General features: G+C 36.8%; 1 protein-coding gene across 1 annotated transcript; it reads right to left on the bottom strand.

Annotated features, from left to right (window-relative positions):
• Positions 1-4,299: 4,299 nt before the first annotated feature.
• LOC594130 (4-hydroxyphenylpyruvate dioxygenase) lies at positions 4,300-22,956 on the bottom strand. Its single transcript, XM_793579.5, has 13 exons — positions 22,838-22,956; positions 22,720-22,746; positions 22,427-22,489; positions 21,158-21,262; positions 20,238-20,289; positions 19,475-19,557; positions 18,539-18,628; positions 17,326-17,429; positions 15,395-15,472; positions 14,006-14,168; positions 12,217-12,405; positions 7,887-8,009; positions 4,300-6,573 (listed from the first exon to the last, which is right to left on the bottom strand). The coding sequence occupies exons 1-13, from the start codon at positions 22,838-22,840 to the stop codon at positions 6,493-6,495; spliced, it is 1,161 nt and encodes a 386-aa protein (XP_798672.3). The 5' UTR covers positions 22,841-22,956; the 3' UTR covers positions 4,300-6,492.
• Positions 22,957-23,361: the final 405 nt, after the last annotated feature.

Here is a 23,361-nt window from a genome sequence, read left to right on the forward strand (position 1 = left end):
ACATAATTAGATCATACTAAAATAACGATACTAAATGTGCTTATGTATATTAATGAATAGAGTAGATCAATGAACATTAAGAAACAAATCATATAGTACCCTTTTGGGGCCTTGAATTAATTGAGATTTATATTTTAATTTGTCAGCGTTTGATTACATACTACGTTTGTGTAATTAGCTTATGAGTTTGAAAGTATCTTTTTCGAATGAAAATGCATGTATATTCAAGGATCTCCGGCATGTGTCGTATCATGGTCAGATAAACATATGAATGTGATAAGGCAGAGCGTTACCAGAATAAAATACATCTTTCAAACATGTCCTGTTTGTATTTTCTTCTTGATCCGCAGGTAGCATCTCAACGGAACTATGCTAGCCACTTCGCCATCTGTATCGGCTAATCTCTCCCCCAGCTCTCGCTTGAGTCTGCAATCGACGGATGGTGACGAACAGGGGAACTCGAGGCGTCAAGACTCTCTCTACATCCACCCTAGATCTTAACCACAGTGTCCCTGTTCATCCCTTCTTCCTGTTTGTTACAGCTTTGATTATGTATGGTTATACCCGGTTATTTTATTTTGTTTTAAGGAATGCGAAACTTCTTAAATGTGTTAAAATAAGAAGAAAGCAAATTATCGAAAAGCAGGCCCATTTCAACTTTCTTTATAATTCAATGTTACAATTATTTTGCTTTTGAGCTGTATGCCCAAGTAGTGATTTCATCTTCCCGGCATAATTCAGTCCTATATCTGTTTTCTTTAGAAAAGTGCTATAAAGGAATCATCATCCACTCACACTCCTTCAGAAGAGGCGTAGTCAGAATTGCCAGTGTAAGACGTATTCCCCCCAAATTCCCGTAAATGGGGGGAGGTCGTGGTACATGTTTCCCCATCATCACTATTTATTTCTGACAGGGGGTATCCCAAATGATTGATTCAAACCCCAAATTCCAGGTTCAATTCAATTTTTTCCCATTCATTTCCAATTCTCGTAAAAAATACATTCAACAATACATTATACATAGAAGCAAATATATAACAATACAAAGAATATGGAGGAGCCAACAGTTTCAAAGGTTGGGCCCCAACGGCCGCAGATAATTATACAAAGTAAAGAGAAAAAACAGTGGGTAGTGAATAAACAAGTGAATACAGGCTAATTAAACATAATATAGAAATTCCTTCATTAAATGATGTTTGTATTTTCGCTTTAATGAGGCGAGAGATGGGCACATTTTTATATCGGCAGGTTCCAAGTGGGGTCTATGTTCCACGATAAAGAAGACCTCTCTTTGGATCAGGACCACCGCTGTGCGATTAAGCTTTTCTGAAGAAAGGGAAATTTTTATAACGTTTAAACTATAGCCTATGAACTACACAAATAATCGATGAAAAGGTTTTTTTTATCTTTTAATATTGATACCAGAAATTATTGAAGACATGAATCACCGAAAGACAGATATGCTTTAATAAAATAAAAATGTTACACGTAATTTGTATATTTTTATGCTTTGCCAAAATTAATTGCTAACGCACCTGAAAAAGAAAAAAAAAGTTTTCCGTGATTTTTCAAAAATTCAAATAAATAGAAAATAATTACTTCTTTATAAATTATACCTCCATTCCTCTTAAAAATCTTGGTTTATTTCAATCATGTTGAGGGATCATTTGATAACATAGAAGACAGTTTCTTTTTGGTTAACGCTTGTATAATCCTTTCGCCTCAACGTTTGTAAAAAGTTTGCTTAGATAATGGTTAGTGAGCAGTCATAATAATAATGATAATAAATTAGTGGTTCTTGTATAGCGCTCATGTCTGTCAGACTTGACACTACTGGCACTCCTCAATTATTATTACCCTGGCTTTCGCATGGCTGCCATTATGGTGCTCTAGAATTTCAAGGAATTAATTCCTGCCAGGTACCCATTTACATCACCTATAGCCTATCTTCTCCCCCCCCCCCCCAGTGTAATTTAATTCAACTGAAATTCAATGTAAACTTAGAATAAATTCGTATTCAACAACATATACCCCTCATTCACCTGCTATAATATTTCTGTTATCAGTTCTCCTATCCTGTCCCTTATTATGCCTTTTTAGATCATATATAGTTCTTTGTCTCGGTTGTAATGACAGTTCATTCTCTCATAAGTGTGTTAAGTGTTATTTATTGGGTAATTTGGAGCACAAAGTCCGTGCAGCTGCCTCAGAAGCAACCCCCTCCCATCCCCCCCCCCCCATTTTCACAGGACACTTGTAACAAGTTGCCGCCTTCATGGAAGACAATACAATACACAAAGACAGTGCATGTAACAATTTTTGACAATTTCTTTAAGAAAAAAAAGGTCCTAGAACAACTCGCCCTCTATGGTGTGTTCCCCCATTGTATAATCAGTGATCAGAAAAGATACCTTCGTTTTTATCAAGTTTATTTTTGTTGATCATAAGACATTTCCGATGCCATTTTCTTTTTTTCCTTCATCATGGTACACGTGATTATAATAATATGGCAGTATAAAAGACGAACGTTCTTAGGTAAGTACTCCAGCTGTTTATCATATCAGGATAAATCAAATTGCAGTATGATATAAATAAAATATTTGTTGTTGTTTGTTTGTCTTCCAATACGAAATGAAAAGAAAAAAAAGTTATGTGAAGCAGGATTATATTGATGATAGCATATTCCTAAATCAGCTCTGTAAACCTGATTTTATCGCAATTAAAAAAACCTTGGATAACAACTCGTAAGAAATGTGGCGAGTAAAAAATACGGCCCCAAATTCAATAACCAAACATAAAGCGTTAGTGTTGTGCTCTGTGCAATACTATGCATATTCTGACAACCATAATAAGATATTATAAAGACTTGTTTATCGTTTTATTCTGAGCATTGAACCCATAACATAATATTTTCAAGATGGAGTTGACTTAGTTCTTCAAACACAAAAACATGTATAAAAATTTAGTTTGCGCTATTCATGATATGGTATGTAATTATGTATTTCAACTTTGATTAATTCCATTTGTATCTTTTAACCTGTAATTTGAACAGGGTCTCGCAGGAAAACAGTTTGAATACTGTAAGAGTTCCCCTGTTTGAATAAAACGAACATTTTTTTTCAATCGAACTTTCTCAAATTTGACTTTTCCAGGAACCAACATATACCATTTTGTGGAAACATCGATCAATATTTATTACATTGTGAAAGTGTTTTTTTTTTTTTGGGGGGGGGTTCAGCAAAATATTGAGTAAAGGCTACAACATGTTGAGGCTCTGAAGTGCTTTGATTCCGAAAATTCCGTGTATTGAAAATTAAAAAAAACCTTATTATGTTTAAAAACCTGGAAATATTTTTGCTCCGTCCTTACGCTCCATCGCATTAAGTGGGAACCAGCACTTGACTTTTCGAAAAGATCTGCGAACTTTACAATATTACACGGCACTTTGCAGATGTCCCAGTGTGAGCAGTGAGGTGCAATTTTTCTAATATTAGAGCCTTTGACACGAAGTGAATGGTATGCGATACAAGGGAGACTGGGACGCCTTTCCCTGAAAAATGTTCATAATAAGGGCTTGTTCCTCCAAATTTAAAATTCGCCAGAATTCTAGTTTAAATCATGCGTATCAGAGCCCTGAATGCTGATATCACAATAAGATGTTTGTCTCGTTTGTGATCAAAACTCCTACAAAATACTTCCAATCTATTATTAAAAACGTGACCTTGTAAGATAATAGATATAATTACCAAGAGCATTGCTATTATATGTATGTATTGTATCTTAGGAAACGTGAATAATGAATAAAACACATTATATTACGGAAAAAACGGTCTTCCGTCCTTCATTTTTAGCAGTGGGTGATCTGACTGCAATGATTCTATTTGTGAGAATAAGAAAGATTGACGCTGTATATATTCACAGAGTGACAGAGAGGGAGAGAGAGAGAGAGAGAGAGAGAGAGATGGGGGAAGAGTAAGAGAAAGAAAGAGGGAGAGGGAGTGTGTGTGTGTGAGAGAGAGAGAGAGAGAGAGAGAGAGAGAGAGAGAGAGAGGAAGGAATGTGTATAAAGTCAAACCTGCTTTAGTGACCACCTGTCTACAAAGGCCACATTTGGTGGTTCCCTTGAAAATGGTTTCTCATTGAAACATGTACTAAAGGAACCTGTCTACAAAGGCCACTTTTTGTGTTTCCCTTGGGTGGTCACTATAGACAGGTTTGACTGTATTATACAAAATTTGGTTAAATGAAACTTCCAAAGACCTTAGTCCAAAACGTAATGAATAAAAACTCGTGAAATACCGTGGTTGTAGTTTACTCTTTAATGACCGTAGTTGCAAGCAAATATGTTATTACTTGAAGAATCCATTACTTTGCCAATTTGACATATACATGTACCAATCAACATTTATTGAATACTGATATGAATGAAGGGTCTTTATTTGCCATCCAATGTAGATGAAGGCAAACTCAATAAAGCTGAACTGAAGAAAGCCAAACTCCCATCATAACATGAAACTAGCACTATATCTATAGCAAGTCCTCCTGGTAATGGCTATTTCAACGCGGGTCAAAAATATACTGTACACTTTATCATTAAAACAATCCCATATTTTCAGGCTTTTATATATTTCATAAAATCCCTCTCATGGGGTGTGCATTATTTATAATATAACAGCACTTGTATCATCATATTGCTTACAGCTGATAAATGAAACACATTACATGTGAATGGTTGACACAGAATGAAGACAAATTTGCACACAATTCAATAAAATATTATCAATAATAAATGTAAATTTCAGACAAAGGCAAACAATGTATTTCATATTGCTACTCAAATGCTCTTCCTTTTACAAATTCAGCATGATTTACTCATGATGCAATAATGATTGAACAATAAATCTTGAAATGATGGATAATCTTTGATGCAAGCTACAACATTAGATGGATGTTCACAAGTATTTGTTCAAAATTGAGTGGGAAGTTTTATTCATTCCTTTATGTTCTCTCTTTAAACTTCCCCAATGTCAATCTATGTGACTTTCTACACTATGGTTATCATAACATCCATAATTATCAAAGACACAAAATGTTATGTAACAAGCGGTCCTTGGAAACTTCTCAGAACATTCAATCTCATGAACACTTAAATGTTGAACAAATGCCTTATTGAAATTCAAAAATCTACATATCATCACCCAAAATAATAATTGGTATTCACTCATGATATATGATATGATTACATATAATGACCTTATCCAATAATATGTTCTTCCAACAAAATATACATCATAATTCTTGTGCGATCAACAGATTTTTCAACGATCTTCAGACATTGGTTGAATAAAAGATTTGCAACAAAAGATAAAGAAGACAATAAAAATCAGCCTCTACAAAAATAATAATAAATAAAATATCTAAAGAAATGAAAGAAAAATAACTGAAATCAAATTCACAGCAAAGCTACATAGAGGACAGGGTGGGATAGGTGTTTCATATTAATTCATATCAATTGCAAATAACTGTATTGAAAGTATATGACAAGCATGCTTACTGGTACGTGGAAAGTTAGATTTGAATAACTTTGGCAATCACTTTAAGAATGGATATTTTCAATGGCCGAAATGCAACGCTGGCCCCTTTAATAGAGTAGATAATCAACTATCCAAAATAGGCCATATAAAAGGCACAACAAATACACTGAATATGTTTAGCACACACATGGAAATTTTCACCACAAACTAAATGTCATTCGTTAAGATTTCTTGCCTCAAATTAGTTTATGTTTGGTGCAGACTTCCAGTATCCTAGGGGCTGGGAGTATTGACGGACTGGGAGCATGCATTGATAATTATTACCCTTGTGTGTATCCTTGGAAGTCCCCTTCTCACCACATATATCATATACCGGTGAGAATGACCCATGTCCATGAATACATATCAATCTTTCTAATAATGAGGATAATGTTTATTCTGATTCACCGTCAAACGCCACTAATTCGGCGTGTTTTTCGATCTATTTCCAATAAGTCAATGAAACATAAACAAATAAAACGTCAGAAGAGGCAGTGTGAATGCAAAATAAACATTCATCAACTCTGTCTAAAAGTGTCAAAACACACAATCTTTTCACTAACAGAAATTATCTGCTGAAGCTGAATATGTGAATCAACTTTCAATTTTTCAATTACTTCTTTGGAAAATATCATTTGGTGAATAACCATGAAGACAGCAAAGGGGTATTTAAAAAAAAAAAAATACAGAAAAAAAGGTAAAATATTAGAGCCCAATAATTGATTGAAATTATAATTGATTGAAATAGGACTTGATTGTTCATTGGACTTGATTGTACATGTTACTTGAGATAAATGAATATCGATATATCACACATAATTGCAGCAAATATAATCTACTCCATAGTAGGAACCTGCTTCACTCACTGGTGCAGAAGACTCATTCATTGGTTTCCCATAGATCTGACATAGCAGCGAAATTACTTGATCAAGTTTCCTCTGTCGGCTTGGTCCATCTCGATGGCCTCGAACAAGGACTTGAAATTACCTGCACCAAATCCCTACACAACACATGAACAGGAAAGAAAAAGAGTCAGTTTAAACAGTAATGTAGGAGATACATCCATGAAAGATGCTCATTAAAGACATTGGGTGGTATTCTCATACGTTAAGCCAGGACCAAGTCCAGACTAAACAAGAATTTTAGTTCACACTTCTATGGAATGCTAGGTTTTATCTTCCTCCTTCGATATTCATGACAAAGATAATCTACCAAAGACTTTGTTGAAATTCAGTTCATACTCATTATTATCTTTTTCTTCCCATTTCATTGCAAAATTAATTTTTTGGACACTTTTCATTGAAGGATTAAAATAATCTAAACAGGGTAAATGAGTTGGCAACAGGCACTCCATAAAAGTGTGGACTAACTTAGTACGCGGAATACCGCCCAAGGATTCTTTAAGGCAAAAATGAATTAACTTTGCTTCTTTTAAAGTATATATTGCTTCATATGCCTGCAATGATATCATTCTTTTCCATCCCACTATTCCTAAGAAAAGTCATGTATCCGAATCAGAATAGAAGAAATGGGATAGCTGTCCCAAGTTTTTGCAAATAACCGATTGATTACGAGCTATTGATCTCAGCTTTCAAACATGACCTCTTTAATATTCGAAGAAATTTCTTTCAGACTTATGAATAATCCTTTCCTTTTTAAATGGATCTGCTTTCATACAATTCCACTAATTACAAAGGTTAGGTCTGCCTATAAATCACTTGGCATCTCTTGTCCTATGCAAACTATGAAACAAAATCCAAGCATAGTTCTAAATAAAAGTTGTCTTGATGACCAATCGCTTGCCAGAAGCTTGCTCAACATAGAAATATCGTTTGTATGCAAAATGAATTCAATACATAGAGAGCTAACATGTAACGGGTCATTCCATAAAGTTGGGGCAAAAAATATGACGGTGTCCATGTTACATAGGTATGAGATCTTCTACTACACATGGAAGATGAAAATATCTGTTGAAGATTTTTATGCAATGAATATATATAGTAGTGCTGTGCCAGAATCGTTCCTGTTTCAGTTGCTTTTCTTCAAAATCTTTGTTTAATACACATTTCTCTTTTTACCAGCTTTACATTCAAAATTCAATTTGAGCAAACATTGTTACAGTTGATAGGAGACATACTTTCTCACTTCTGGTATGTCACAAAAGGTGCCCCAACTTTCTGGACAGACCCATACATGTGACATGTAAATTAAAGAACTGATCTGGGAGAAACATCAATTCTCAAAAAAAGGTAGATTGGGTCTACTCCAAGATCTAGGAGAGTAGAGGAGAATATTAAAGAATCAAGGACTAACCTGATGGTTCTTTCGTTGAATGCACTCCAGGAAGACTGTCGGCCGATCTTGGATTGGTTTGGTGAAGATCTGAAGCAGGTAGCCATTATCATCATAATCAATCAAGATCTGGAGCTTCTGAATCTGCAAGGTGAAGGAAAATAAAACATCAATAAATTATAATAATGATATAAACATGTCAGGTTAAAAAACAAACCACGGCCCTGTTTCATAAAACCTGTAAAAACTGTTGAAATCATGGCATCTGATTGACTGAGAGCAAACTTGTCATAGACATTTAGCATTTATTATTGATAACAAGTTTTATGAAACGGACCCAGGACTTGTATTTAATTCAATACTTGAATTATGTCAGTGCTTTACTTCACATTTAGCTTCGCTCAGTGAAATGACTCAAGTCTTCTTCAGACCACATCTGAATATTTTACTTTAGGCAGCCAACTTTAAGGCAATATACTTACAGAAGGCCATTGTGATGCCACTTAACCAATCAAAAAGTTTTAGCAATGAATGCATTACATTACATGTGCTCTGATATAATCATCCACAGCTAATGAATACAATTGGCTTAAGTCTTCAAAGCTGGGGGGTGTTTCACAAAGATTCTAAGTTGAACTTAACTCTAAGTTGGACTTAAATATTATGGAGAGCCATTTGTAGCCTCATAATGAAATATATTCAAGAGCAAAAATGTAAGTATTTTAGACTTTTCATAAATTCCACATCAAGAACATGAAATCTCCCATGATAATAGAAAATATTAATGATTTGAATCAACATTTTATGCCTTTTGAAATAACTTTTACAAATATTTTCAATGATGCTAATGGCTTTCCATAATTTTTAAGTTCAACTTAGGATCTTTGTGAAACACCCCCATGGTGTTACATGCTTAGCCAAAAACTTTAAATGAATACCAAGGTTGGCTGAGTATATTACTTAAGCCAAAAATTGAGTAAAATACTCATATTTTTCTTTCAAGTATTGAATTGGATTCCAGTCCAGATCCCAACCATACATGGACCATATTCCTCTAAATGCATTAAATTAAATCAACTCTTAAATGCAACTTTGGAATTGTTTACATGGAGCTGAGGAGGTAACATTCTGAAGTTATGTAATTCAATTCAAACACAAAGAGATATAAAATCAATAGTGTGGATCTTTGTTTTTTGATGAATAAGCAGATGTGCTAGCCTAATCCTGCATATATTTTGTACTTCAAAGGACCAAAGCTCTTTGTTGATCAAATATCAATCAGGTGATGTTTCTTAAACAGCTTCACTGATGTGAAGACAAATCCGAATCTGTTCATTTGATTGATGAACACAAACGAAACTTTCGGAATGAAATCTGTTTTGCTTCTTATCTGCAAAATGATGAATAATCTCATAAACTAGAATTGAAACCCTGGATGTATTTCTAAAACTATGTTTCCTTTGAAATTGAAGAAAGTATGTTAACTGTCATAACAAATCAAGCCCAAGGACAAGACATTAAAGTTAATACAAAGTTTTGGTATGAGGTCATTAATTTGGTCAAATGAACATTTTGCGATTTTACAGCATTCAATGATCGTTGTCACGGTTGAAATCGAGTCTAAAGTGATGAAATTGAAAATAATAAACTCTTTATGTGGTATAGCTCCCTCTCAAGACTAATATTACTCTAGCTTTAACACAACGTTTCTTGACTAAACTCGACCGATTAGCTATTCCTGTTTGAAAATTATATATCACAACTGCATATTCTGAGATTTTCATTGTCGCAGCTACCATTAGATGGCCATATGAGCTATTTGAAATTTATCAAAATTTACCGGGAGCACCGGTAAATTTATATATTGAATTTTTCTCGAAAGCAGAAGTGTTTTAGGAGCTAATTTTTCTAGTGCTTATAATACATCCTCAGGGGCATCCACATATTTCAACATTTTTTAAGAATCTCAATCCGGCCATTTTCAAAATTTCCCAAACTTTGTATTACCTTTAATATTGAAGAAAGAATGTTAACTGTCATAAAAAGTAATTAATTAATGTCTGTGTAAAGCAAGCTACACAGTGTACAGGTAAGAGAGACATCAAGACAAAAAGTTTTCATTCCTTACAATTTCACCTTGTGATGGTAATGAACACAACTTATTTAGAGGCATGAAAAGATGTGTCCAGAATGGAAAAGGTGTACTAGTATACAAATGATGCACAGGTTTGAGTGCGTCGGTAGGGATTGTGTGCACAAGGTACCTTTGAATGGTTTTAGACCAAATTCAAAGGTACCGCGTGCACACAATTCCACCGACCCACGAATTAAACCGGTGTATCATCTGTTTTATAAGAGGGGCCCCAAAAATTGTCAAAAATACAAAATTTTGTTATTTTACAGATTTACCGGATGCATGGCAAAATCATGCTTTCCGGTAATTACCGGACGCATGATTTTGCCATAGATATGCTTTCCGGTAACCGGAAAGCATGATTTTTAAATTTGCATAATTTGTCTGTTGTTAGTGCAATGGATTAAAAAAAATGTAGAATGACTTAGGCCTAAACCTTAACAAAATAAAGTCAGGCCTAACTGACCTTAACATGAAACCTTAACAAAAGAAAGTCATTAAATTAATAAAAACTTATTTTGCAAGCTCTTTTTTGAGTTTTGGGGAGGGGCAATCTAAATTAGAAGAGGTTTGCATCTTGTCCATATCAAGTACAGAAATTGAGGCTTTATGTGTGGTGCTTCCCGGCCCCTCTCGCTTCAGTTTCACCAACACAGCCTTAAACATACGTGTGCTCTCGAGAAATTGAAATTTGTTACAAATATCTAAAGTAGTCTAGGCCTACAGTGATCCAAAAAGTGGCATTTTATGCCACAGCAAAGGTACTAAATCTAGGTTTACAACTCACCGTCAGTCTATGTACAGAAGCATAGAATTAGAACTTAGTTTAGAACGATAACGGTTTGTCCAATTCTGGCGTAAAAATGTCTCCTAAATTGACGTTCTTGATCTGTGCAAACTTTTCTAACTTTGAGAAACCATACTTTAATTGAAATTTTCATGCTAGCCGCATCTGAATCATCCAACAATTTAGATAATTCTTCTTCTTACAGAAGCTTTGCTCCCGAAAATTTGAAAATCCCGCCGGCCGCAAATTCGCTCAGTGAGGTGGGGGGGGGGGGGGCTGATGCCCCCTGTGCCCCCCTGGATCCGTCCCTGGTATTCACGTGCTCCATATCCTAACGATGTGGTTCCAACTCTAAGTGATAAATCATCATTCTGGATGCGTCCTTTTTGTGCCACTAAATTTCGCCAAGCTACCTCACATACATCCCTTGACATGTCGGAAGTTCAGTGAAACCTCTCTATAAAGACCATCCAAAGGAGACAAGAAAAGTGGTATTTATAGGCAGGTGGTTAATGCAGGTAATGCACAGGTTCCTTTAGTAAATGTTTCAATGAGAAACCATTTTCAAGGGAAACATATAATAGGGGTGCGAGGTGTAGTCGAATGCTCGAGTACCCGCACGGTTGACAACTACTCGAGTACAATTTCTCGTACTCGAATATTCGGCCGCAAAAAAAATTCCCGGTCACGTGGCACTGTCCAGGCCGACGCTTACCCGTGCCAGGGAGAGCGGCAGCCGCCAGCATGGTACCGTCGGTAAAAATGTTTCCAGCCCAATCACTCTCAACTCACCACTCAGAAACTGGGACCAAATGTCCGGATTTCTGTTTTGACTCGGAGGTAAAGTCATCTTTGGTTTTTAAAACAGCATTGTTTACTATTATTATTATTATTAAATCGACGCCTTCAACTGCAACTCGAAGTAAAATAGCGTGAATTTTCGGAGACGGACTTGGGATATTTCTACCGTATTATGTATGGTGGTGGCAAGATGACTTTACCTCCGAGTCAAAACAGAAATCCGGACATTTGATCCCAGTTTCTGAGTGGTGAGTTGAGAGTGATCGAGCTGGAAACATTTTTACCGACGGTACCATGCTGGCGGCTGCCGCTCTCCCTGGCACGGGTAAGCGTCGGCCTGGACAGTGCCAGGTGACCGGGATTTTTTATTTAAACAAAAACAAAAACAAAAAAATATGGCGTCCGAATATTCGAATATTCGCTTGCGAGTCTGGGAGTGTACTCGGGTACCTCATTACACGGTTGTGCACAGCCTTAATATATAAGCATGAGTCTCACCATATGTTTCAATGAGAAACCATTTTCAAGCGAAACAAAAAATGTGATCATTGTAGACTGGTGGCCTTTGTGGACAGGTGGTCTTTCTATACAGGTGGTCACTAAAGCAGGTTTGACTGTATAGGACTCACCGTATCAAGGTCTTCAGTGACTGTTACTTTTGATAGCTTGAGTCTTTCCTTCAGGTTTGTGTAGTAGGTGTCCGGGATGCTCAGGAAATTCATTCCTCGAGCCTTCAGAGCTTTGATGGTCCCGATGATGTCGGACGTGTTGAGGGCAATGTGCTGTACCCCGGCTGAACCGTAGTAATCAACGTATTCCTGGAACAAGCAATTAATCCAGTCAGTTTATCGTTTCATTCGCTCAAGCTTGTTTAATAAAAGGGAAGTCCACCCTGATATTAACTTGAGAAATTAGAGAAACAATTTAGTGAAAGTTTGAGAAATATCCCATTGAAAATAAGAGAGTTAGGAATTTTTTAGGTTGTAATTACTGAAACAAAAATTGGCAACAATGTGATGTATCTTGTGTGCTCCTCTCCACTTTGCTCTGTTCAGAAAATTTCATAAACTTTTATTTTCTTAGTCATTAATGATTGAACATATTTGTTTTATACAGGGGTTGTATAAAAACATATTTGCAATAATCATATTCAGGGGTAATGTACGATTGAAAATTTTCTTAAGGGAAAATATATGTATATAAGTACAGGTACATATATGTCACAGAGTTACCAATTTGCGTTCGATTGATTACACCTTCAAGAATTCATAACTTTCTTATTTTCAATTGATAATTGCTCAGAATATCCATTGACCTATTCCTCCCATTTTTATGCTTCTAATAAAACCAACTTACTTTCAGAGCAAGCTTCCCCTTTAATATACTCGATTTTCATGAATCACAGCTTACTTTTTGAAATACATGATTCTTTTCTGCTTAATTTGTTTTTCTTTGAACAAAAGTACCCTCTCTTTCTAATAATTTCAATGTTCGTGAAATTCCCCCCAAAATGACCCCTTTTATAGCATGAAATCTGTAACTATCATGTGTACAAAAAGGCAATATGAAGTTACACCACTGTACTGGGTTCACCTCCCCCCTCCCCCCTCCCCCTCCCCTGCCCCTGCCCCTCTCACCCCATCTCCTGCCCCTCTCACCCCATCTCCTGCCCCTCTCACCCCATCTCCTGTCCCTCTCACCCCATCTCCTGTCCCTCTCACCCCATCTCCTGCCCCTCTCACCCCATCTCCTGCCCCTCTCACCCCATCTCCTGTCCCTCTCACCCCATCTCCTGCCCCTCTCACCCCATCTCCTGTCCCTCTCACCCCATCTCCTGTCCCTCTCACCCCATCTCCTGTCCCTCTCACCCCATCTCCTGCCCCTCTCACCCCATCTCCTGTCCCTCTCACCCCATCTCCTGCCCCTCTCACCCCATCTCCTGCCCCTCTCACCCCATCTCCTGTCCCTCTCACCCCATCTCCTGTCCCTCTCACCCCATCTCCTGCCCCTCTCACCCCATCTCCTGTCCCTCTCACCCCATCTCCTGCCCCTCTCACCCCATCTCCTGCCCCTCTCACCCCATCTCCTGTCCCTCTCACCCCATCTCCTGTCCCTCTCACCCCATCTCCTGTCCCTCTCACCCCATCTCCTGCCCCTCTCACCCCATCTCCTGTCCCTCTCACCCCATCTCCTGCCCCTCTCACCCCATCTCCTGTCCCTCTCACCCCATCTCCTGTCCCTCTCACCCCATCTCCTGTCCCTCTCACCCCATCTCCTGCCCCTCTCACCCCATCTCCTGTCCCTCTCACCCCATCTCCTGCCCCTCTCACCCCATCTCCTGCCCCTCTCACCCCATCTCCTGTCCCTCTCCCCCTCCCCACCCCCTCCTCCTCTCTTGTCTTTCTTCAAAACATGTACCTGGATCTGGCTTTTTCTCTTGCCATCAGCGGGCTCATTGATGGGCATCTTGATCGTCTCTTCATAGTTGGTCACCACAATAGACCTGAGGGCGCTATACTCAGTGTGAATCTGGGAATCGTCAACTGACCAGAAGCGATGGAACATCAGATTCTTCTCGTACCTTTAATAGCAAGAACAAAATTCAGTTGTATCATATCAAGATGACTTAATATTTTTGGGGATTTTATTTACTTGCTGAGATTACATTTACATTAATTTTTTAAAATCTGTATTCTTATTGGTATATCATGTTCACTATTCAACATGTAATGATGTTTTCATGTATATGTATGTCTTTAAATGTATTTTTATGTTATGCAGGGCCCCCAAGTATGTTAACTACTGATGGGGCTACCCCGTTGAAATAAAACGAGATAAATAAATAAATAGGTATGAAAAAGAAAAATTTGAATTAAACACATGTACAGTTATAACTCTACATACAGGGTAACTTGAAAACTAAGAATATTGGACAAAACTTGGCAAAACATTAAACATGTAATATTTATACTTCCTATTTGGCCATTTTGGCCATTGGTAATTTATGTACATTCTAAAGGCAATACAAGGCTGCTGTGGAGTGTAAAACAATTGAAAGGTAGAAAACTAATCTACATTCCATCCTTGAAAGTAAATTCTGATAATGGCAACCTACATGTAAAACCTATGAGCACTGTGTATACATGCTACAGTCTACACACATGTTCTCCTCAAGGCATCAGGGTGCAAGGGTCCTAGTGTAGGGGAGTGTACAGCTGTTATCTAGCATTCCTTGCACATATTTACACCATAATTCACAGGAAATCAAGGATAGAATACCAGACGATCCCGTACATATATCTTTTTAAACAAAGATAACCACATGCATGAGGCTATATTTATCATCGATTCTTTCCAATTTCTTTTTCTGCTTCCGAAACCACAACATGAGCTTTATTGGCATCGTTTAACAATGTTAAATCTGAGATGCATATACATGTAGCCCTAGATGTTATCAGTGTCTGTGTTATGGTATAATATTGAAGCCGTAACAAAAATGCGCTTCAAAATGATCATGAAGTGCCTCAAAAAAGTAAAAATCTTTGAGTGACCGGTTTTACCATACTCATTTGCCCCAATAGACTGTAGTGTTATCAAAATTGTTAGGAAAACCGGAATGAAATTTCGATTTTCAATCATAAATATCTTGATAATCAGACAGGTGATCGGCTTGTAAAAGTCATGGGGTTCCTGACTGACCTAAAGGTTTATAATTATCATTGCAGCATGAGCTAAATTCAGGATTTTGTTTCAGATTCTGAGTCAAAGTTACCCGATCCCTTTAATTAATGTGAACATTATTCTTACCAGTCTGCTATGCTGACCATCTCATTATCAGGCTGATTACCAACTATATGATCGATGAAGTTCAGGTTGACCTTTGGCCTGGAAGAGATATAAAACGGTAATAGTTTTCTTCTGTCACTGCGAACCAAACAATCTATAAGCCTTAACAATTGAATAGGCTCCTTATGTAGACTGTAAACATCTGCATGCATGCACCATACATCCTACATGTATGGTGGTGTGACCATAGTTCGTGCATGACCCAGAGATGCCAACCTCTTGTCACAAAAAAAAAACGGACCGAGTATCCTAAAAAATCTGATTTTGGAGAGAAAAATCAGATTTTCATGAAAACTCGACACTATACCACTGGCCCATCGGCTTCGGGCCTGTAAAATTTCAGAAAAATGTTTTACTGGTAGGTATGGTCAAGTAAAATGTTTGCTCTTTCATTAAAATTTAATGAGAAAATTGTAAAGCAAAGTTTTTGTTGGGGTTGCAGGGGTTTACTTGTACATGTTTTTAAGCGATTCTGCTGTTTTTATGGGTTTTAAAAAAATAATAAAAATAATAATTTTTTAATTTTTTATAAAAAAAAGATGAAAAATCGTATTTTAAGAGGTGATATCGTATTTCACTCTTAAAATCGTACTAAATATGATTTAATCGTACGGGTTGGCATTTCTGATGAACTTTATCCGCCCAGTTCCATATCTCAAACAAATCTGTAAAGATTTCAAAATTATGATACCCTCGTTGGAAAGAGGGACATAAAATTACCAACATGTAGTGATGAGATTTTCTTTGTATCTGGGTGCAAAATTATGAAAATATTGACAAAAGATACCGGTATGCATTTTGTGCAGTATTTTGCATCCAAAAAAAAAAAAAGAATTCAGATTTAGAATTAGGAGCACCACAGAAGACCACAATTTAATGTCACAGAAACGAAAATTTTCATTTATGAGAACTGATATGTGTAAAGCTTGAATGAAAAACGTGTAGGCCTGTGACAAGTCTACATGTTTGTCGATGGCACATGCGGGTCTGTGGCAAGTCCACATGTAATCTATGCAATGTCTGCATGCAGGCAGGTCTATGAAAATGTCTAATGCCTACTTGTTCCATGCAACATATACCTACCAGCATATTTAAAAGAGAGGTTTTTAACCTATGAATATTTCTCAAGATTATTAGGCCACATAAATACTTTCGGTCAACCTACCAGCAGGTTTAATACCTAGGGCAGAAATTATTTCCCTTTCATCAGCCAAATGTTCTACATGTATATATAGATCATATGCCTGTTAAAATGTATAGTGTCCATAATTATGTAATAAAGGACTTGTCTAGCTTAAGCACCCTTTACCAATACTACCATACAGCGTTCTAGATACTAATAGCCACGATTAAAATGGGCACATTCAGAAAAGTATGCATTTAGTGTATGCACAAGCTATGAACTTATAGCACACTTAAACAACCAACACGATATAAAAAACTTGTCCCGTCTCCATTTTTGTTCTTTTAACATGCCAACAGATAGCATACAATCTAAAAGATCCTTCCGCTAAAAATAAGTCATTGAATTATTATGAATTTAAATTTTAATTCAATTCCTTTATTTCCATGCATATCATTAAAAAAGAAAAGTCTCGCTGAGCAGAAAAGGATAGATGCTAACACTGAGAAATACTACATCAAGGTCCCATTTCACAAAACTTGTCATCAGTGACAAATGACAGTTATTATTATAAGCTAGTGAAATCTTTGCTTCTGATTGGTTGTCAGCAGATTTGTCAATGATTTTTGTCATTTGTCATTGAAAAAACGCTTTGTGAAACGGGTCCCTGATGGATAAGTGTCGTTTCTAGTTCGTAATAACACAGGAGACTGAACCATGTAAGCTCATGAGGTCATCCATAAAGAAAGAAGATTGTGTTTGTACTCACAGTGTGGCAAGGAGAGGATCCGAATAGAGTGGTTTCTTGTACCCTGGTAAAAAGAGTCCAGTATACCCACCTCTCTCCACAAATGTATGAACAGTGTCACCGTACTATCAAACAAAAATGAGAACGGGAAAACATGAGGTCACATATATCCCCCAAAACAATGTACTGTAAAGTTAAAACAAGAAAAAAAGGGATGGGACGAACTGAAAAGTAAAATGGGAAATATGCTGTACATGTACGTGTAGGCATTATGACAACAATAATAATAATAATAATAATAATAATAATAATAGCCTAATAGTCCACTCCAAATTTTATTAAACCGAAACGGAAATTCTTTTTGCCCCATTGATCGTGAGCCCGGCAGCCACTGAGCAGCGCCAGATCGACGTTGCTCTATCCCTTATTGTTGAACGCCAAACAAGGGTAGCAACAACTCCCATCTTTTAACGTCTTTTGGTATGACGCGGCCGGGGTTCGAACCCACGACCTCCCGGTTGTGTGGCGGACGCTCTACTGACTGAGCCAACACTCCGGTACTTCAGATTATTAAATAGGTATTTGCTTGGCTTCTTTCAACAAAATATTAAATTTGTTTTATTTTTTATTCTCATTTGATGTCTCTAAAATTTGCACATGCCGTAAATTCTGTAACATATTCTTTGCTCGAAACACTCATCAAATGGACAGCAACTATTACACGCTCATAATAAAAGGCACGGTCTATAACAGATAACAAAATATATCATATTAATAGGGCCGATGCTATGCAAACAGAAGGAAGGTAGTATCTAGTGCAGATTCTGGCAATGGCAATGAAGAAGAAAAAAAGTATCGTAATATATTTTTATAGATATGTGGATAAAGATTTATTTTAATAAGATGGATAGATAGTGAAAAGAAATTACTAAATGCCATGTATAAATGAAAATATGAGACACAAATAAAATGGAAATATAGAGAGTGGGAATAATCAGAGGCAGGACAGATAGTCACAGAATGAAAAGGATATAAGGAGTGAGATAGAATGAAAAAGAACAATATCAAACAGAGCACTACGTGAAAGTAACGGATAATGCTTGGTTGTTCTATTGAGAAAAAGAGAGAGAGAGAGGGGCAGGAAAGGCAGAGTGAGAGAAAGAGATAGTGAATAAGTCAGCAAAAAAGAAAGACAAAGGCAAACATTAAATAATTCATTAAATAATTCACTCACCGTCTGTATCTGAGCAAATTTGACCGTCCCGTTATCATCGGATTCTTCCCACGGCTCTTTCAGCAAAATGGCCCCTCTCTTAACAGCAGTCTATAATAACAATAATAATAATAATATTAATAATAATAATGGCAATTTTTTTTTTTATTGTGCACATAAAGCCACATATATACCATCCCAGGGCAAGCTCATTGCCATGGGTTTAGCCCAGCTGATAGCATCTAAAAAGTGGCAAATATAGATTATTCTTGCCATAGGACATCAGTGCCACTGTAGGAATCAAACCAAGAACCATGTGATGACAGTCTGGGAACTATTCACTGGACCACAACACCTACCTATCTAACATACGGTACACATTCAACACACAATATTTCTTGATTTTCAACTTGAATTTACACACTATTCAGGAACTATAAGATCATTGAGTGAAAGCCTGAAGGACATTTGTCTTCTTTTATATTCAAATTGATAAAACTGACTATATATCAGCTACTAATAGATGTAGAGATCTACTATTCCAAACAAACCATGTTTCATAATGAAACAAGTTTGTCTCCCCGAATCTCCTCTGAAATTTCCATAGGCAATAATAATGATAAAATAAGTCAACATACCAGCATGTAAATGTTATTGCTTAATAAAATGCTTAATACTTCCTTTTGAAATTTATAGCATAAAACAATTTCTGACTTCTGACTTCCTGACTTGAAATGGTAATAGTTTTCTTCTGTCACTGCAGCGAAACCAAACAATCTACAAGCCTTGACAATTGTCTAGGCTTCTTATGTAGAGTATAAACACATCTGTGTGTACCCGGGTATGTACCACTCATGTATGATGGTGTGACCATAATTCATGCAAGACCTTTAAGCGTATAAACATTTATGTGATAATTTGTTCTCTAACCCATTATTTAATGGTTGAAATAATTACCTCCACAACACCAGCCAGATCTTTCACTTCAAAGGCAATATCCTTTGCTCCATCCCCATGTAATTGCATGTGTTTTCCCATTTCTGCAATCAAAACACGATGGTAGAGAATGTATTAGACATAATCTCGTATGATTGATAGTCTCATTGTTAAATTGGGCTTTATAAATATATTCAGTTAAAACATGCTTCACGATATTACAGATTGCTCAATCAGAAGGATGTTATTAGTGACAGCGTTCGATTCAATTACACAAAGTTCATATTGCATGTTTATCAGTGTGCAGCATGATACAGGGTTGAAAATCTACACTGTATCTAATATTTACGATATCTATGATATCTTTGGGTACCCGCCTCAAATTTGTGGCGGGTACGGAATCAAACTGACACAAATCAAAATGGCCGTTCACATGTTTTATTTCTACTTTTACACCAGATTTTGACATTCACAGGCATGGTATTAGCACTAAACATCGGCAAACATGGAAGAAAATAATAATTTTAAATGGGACAACATACCGATCTGAGCAGAGGTTCACATGTGTTGATTTATTTGATTGCTAAAACAAGGTCATCAAATTAAGGGGCTTATTTTTCATTCACACCCACTTTGAGGTAATGGGTATCATAGTTTTTGACCCGGTAACGAGAAGCTCTCGGGCAGTACCCAGGTACCAAGCTTTTAGTGCCAGCTCTACCACCAACCCACAGAACAGAATGATACATATAAACCATTGAAATAGCGTAAAGTAAGAAATTACCTTCAGTGACATCACCCGAAGGATTCAAGGGCGAATGAAGAGCAAACATGATCTGCAAAAAAGAAAACAAAAAAAAATGTACGAAGTTAGATGAAGTTAGTTTCTAGTCAGAGGCAACCTTCAGTTCCAGTAACATTGGAAAATACATTTCTCACATGATCAAATGTGTGTGTATTGGGTTTTTATAGACGTGTATCAATCAGATATGATTATTTACGTCTGGGGACTGACCTATAAACGTCACCATCCGAAAGACGTGACTCAGTTTCTAACCTGCGTCTTCGGCTAAATCAGTTTGTAACTTCCACTGTTGGCTGGCACAACGCCAAATAAATTATGTTTTGTATTTTGAAGACTACATATAAATACTATCTGCTAGACGAGCTGGACGCCAATGATGCATTCACAAGAAAAAAGAAGAACAAATCAGGTTGATCAACAAATTGACAAAACACATTGTCTCTAATAATAATAATAATTGTGGGCGTTTCACAAAACTTGTCATCAGTGACAAATTACAGTTTTTGTTATAAGCTACTGAAATCCTTGCTTATAATTGGTTATCAGCAGATTTGTCACTGATTTTAGTCATTTTTCATTGAAAAAAGACTTGAAAAAAGGTTCTGGTCCTGGTCCATTAGGCATGAGGCTCATGGCGCTAGTGCTTGGTACTGTAGGCTTATGTGATTTCTGGAGAGTTTGTGAAAGTGTGATTGTACATTTTTATTGTTTATTTTACGGCAGAGATAAAGAGAAAAAAAGAGATACATAAATGCCTTCTGAATAGAGAGGCCTACAATTTACAATGGGGCACAGGTGTATAGAGGGGGGATGAGAGACAGAGAGAGAGATAGAGAGTGCAGGAGAAAGCAGGAGAAAGAGAGAGAGAGAGAGACGGAGAGAACTAGATATATGCCTACCTTCCCTTGGCGGACAACATGGGTACAGACTTGTCGACTTCCTGTTTGCAGGCCCCTGTAGGCGAAGGGTTCAAAACCCATACGCACACAGTAAAAGGTTGCAGCCTACATAAGAATGTACAAGGAGACATTACAAGTCAAACTTGTTAAAATCCAATTTCATGAACAAAAGGTTTTAGAAAAAATAACCAAAGACAGTTATCTGGATTAATTACGAATTCAGTAGATGTCTATCAATTTGTCAAAAACTAAAATCTTCAATTTAATCAACAGAAATTCTTTAAAATGACTCGGTAACATTGTTGAAGGTTGATTTAAAAATTGCGTAATTTTTGTAAGAAATGTTGCTAATAGTCTTCCTGTTACTTTACTAACCCTCTAGCATGCAAAAAATCCTGAAAAAATTCTCAAACAACAAAGATATTGATGGTTTTCCAAGAAGGGGTCACTGTGCAACACCCTCTAACAGTGATTAACAGTAAATTCTCCCAACCATTTTTGAATTCTCCCAACCATTTTTCCATGGAAATAAGACAAAAGACAGGCTTTTAAATATCTGTCAACACTTAAATGTCTAGAATGGTATATAAAGCCTATTCATTGCTTTGTGATGATTTACATTCACCTAAAATGTATTTAAATTGTAATAATATAGTTGGGAGAATTAATTTGGTATCGATCAGATCAGTTCTTCTCAATTGGTATCGTTAATAATGGTCCGTTTTCACTCAAACTTTCAGATTATCTTTAATTGTACATCTAGCATTGAATACCTTAGAACCATTTTCTCTCATCTTTACAATGTTACCATGTCCCTTTAAGATTACTGAAAATATTAAATTATCAAGTTAAATCTAATGCCCACACAAAATTCACTTCAAAGGAAAAATTAAAGAAAAGTGGTTTAGATCTAATATATTTTTTTTAATTTCATTTTTATTATCGTCATTGTTCTAATATCATTATTGAATTATTTTTCCTTTAATTCATCTATCTATTTATTTATTAAATATTTTTGTTCTGTTCTGTTTTTCAAGCACAAGAGTTTACTATGCACTACATCTTCAAAACAGGTTTATGGTAAGTCTGTATGTATGCATGGCTGCCAGCCAGGCCTGCCACACAATCATCTACAAACACGGCCAAGCCCCCAGACACACCACTGCAGTTATCCAATCACAATGCCGTTTATCTAGCTGATAGTACTGACAGTCTGCGTTTCTCAGTCATATCCCCTTCGCTTCGTGCATAAACATTCAAAATACTTACTTGGAGGGCATTGCCGACCCAAAAAGAAATATGATCGAATGCAACGAACCGGCCAGCATCCGGCTGCAAGGAAAGATAAAAATAAAAACACAAAATCCATTACTGATCCGATAAAATTGTTTCGCATGGTAGACCTAGTACTAATATCTGCATGTACAAATACATATACACAACCGGCACATGATCATAACGATCAACGTGCATGATATACTGCACAAACTACAAGTACAGCTAGGTCTACAACAATCAACGTCGCCATCGCGGAATGGGTAACAAGAATTCACGTTTCTTACCTTCGGTCCTTTGTCTGTGTAGGTTGTCTGGAAAATAAATAAAAGAGAAACAAAGACATGTTAATGACAAGTTTAACAGTGGTACAAAATAGCAAGAACTGAGAGAAACTAATATTACCATTTTTGCAGTGATCAGAAATCGCAAGCACTCTCGTCGTGGCAGAATTCTGAATTAGCACTTCAAACTGAGTGTGCAGTGCATGCAGTGCGTCACAGATGGAACATCGATCGCGAACACGCGAAATACACACTCAGGATACCCTGCACTTAGTTTGCAAAAACAGACCCCTTTCCAATCTCAACGATTAAGAGAGTGGCTGAGCTGTAAGATTATGTTAATACTTGATCACACGGTAAACACTGCAATCCATATACTCTATATAGCTTTTTTTGACAGCCAGAGACTGACAGAGTTTGGCAAGCTGCTCACCGCTTTATGGATTTATGTTGACATGTCGAATAGAGTATGTGCCTGCAGACTATACTTAACTCCACAAACGACACCACGTACGAACGCGTGCGCTTCTTCAGAACATCCCTCCTCCCCCTCGATCCTCCTTCCCCTCCTCCCTCCTCCTTCTCCTCTTTCCCCCTCCTCCTTTCCCACCTTCTCCCCCATGCATTCTCCCCCTTTCTCCCGTC

Source organism: Strongylocentrotus purpuratus, unplaced genomic scaffold (assembly GCF_000002235.5).
Source record: "Strongylocentrotus purpuratus isolate Spur 01 unplaced genomic scaffold, Spur_5.0 spur5_scaffold_2, whole genome shotgun sequence".
Classification (NCBI taxonomy): Eukaryota; Metazoa; Echinodermata; class Echinoidea; order Camarodonta; family Strongylocentrotidae; genus Strongylocentrotus; species Strongylocentrotus purpuratus.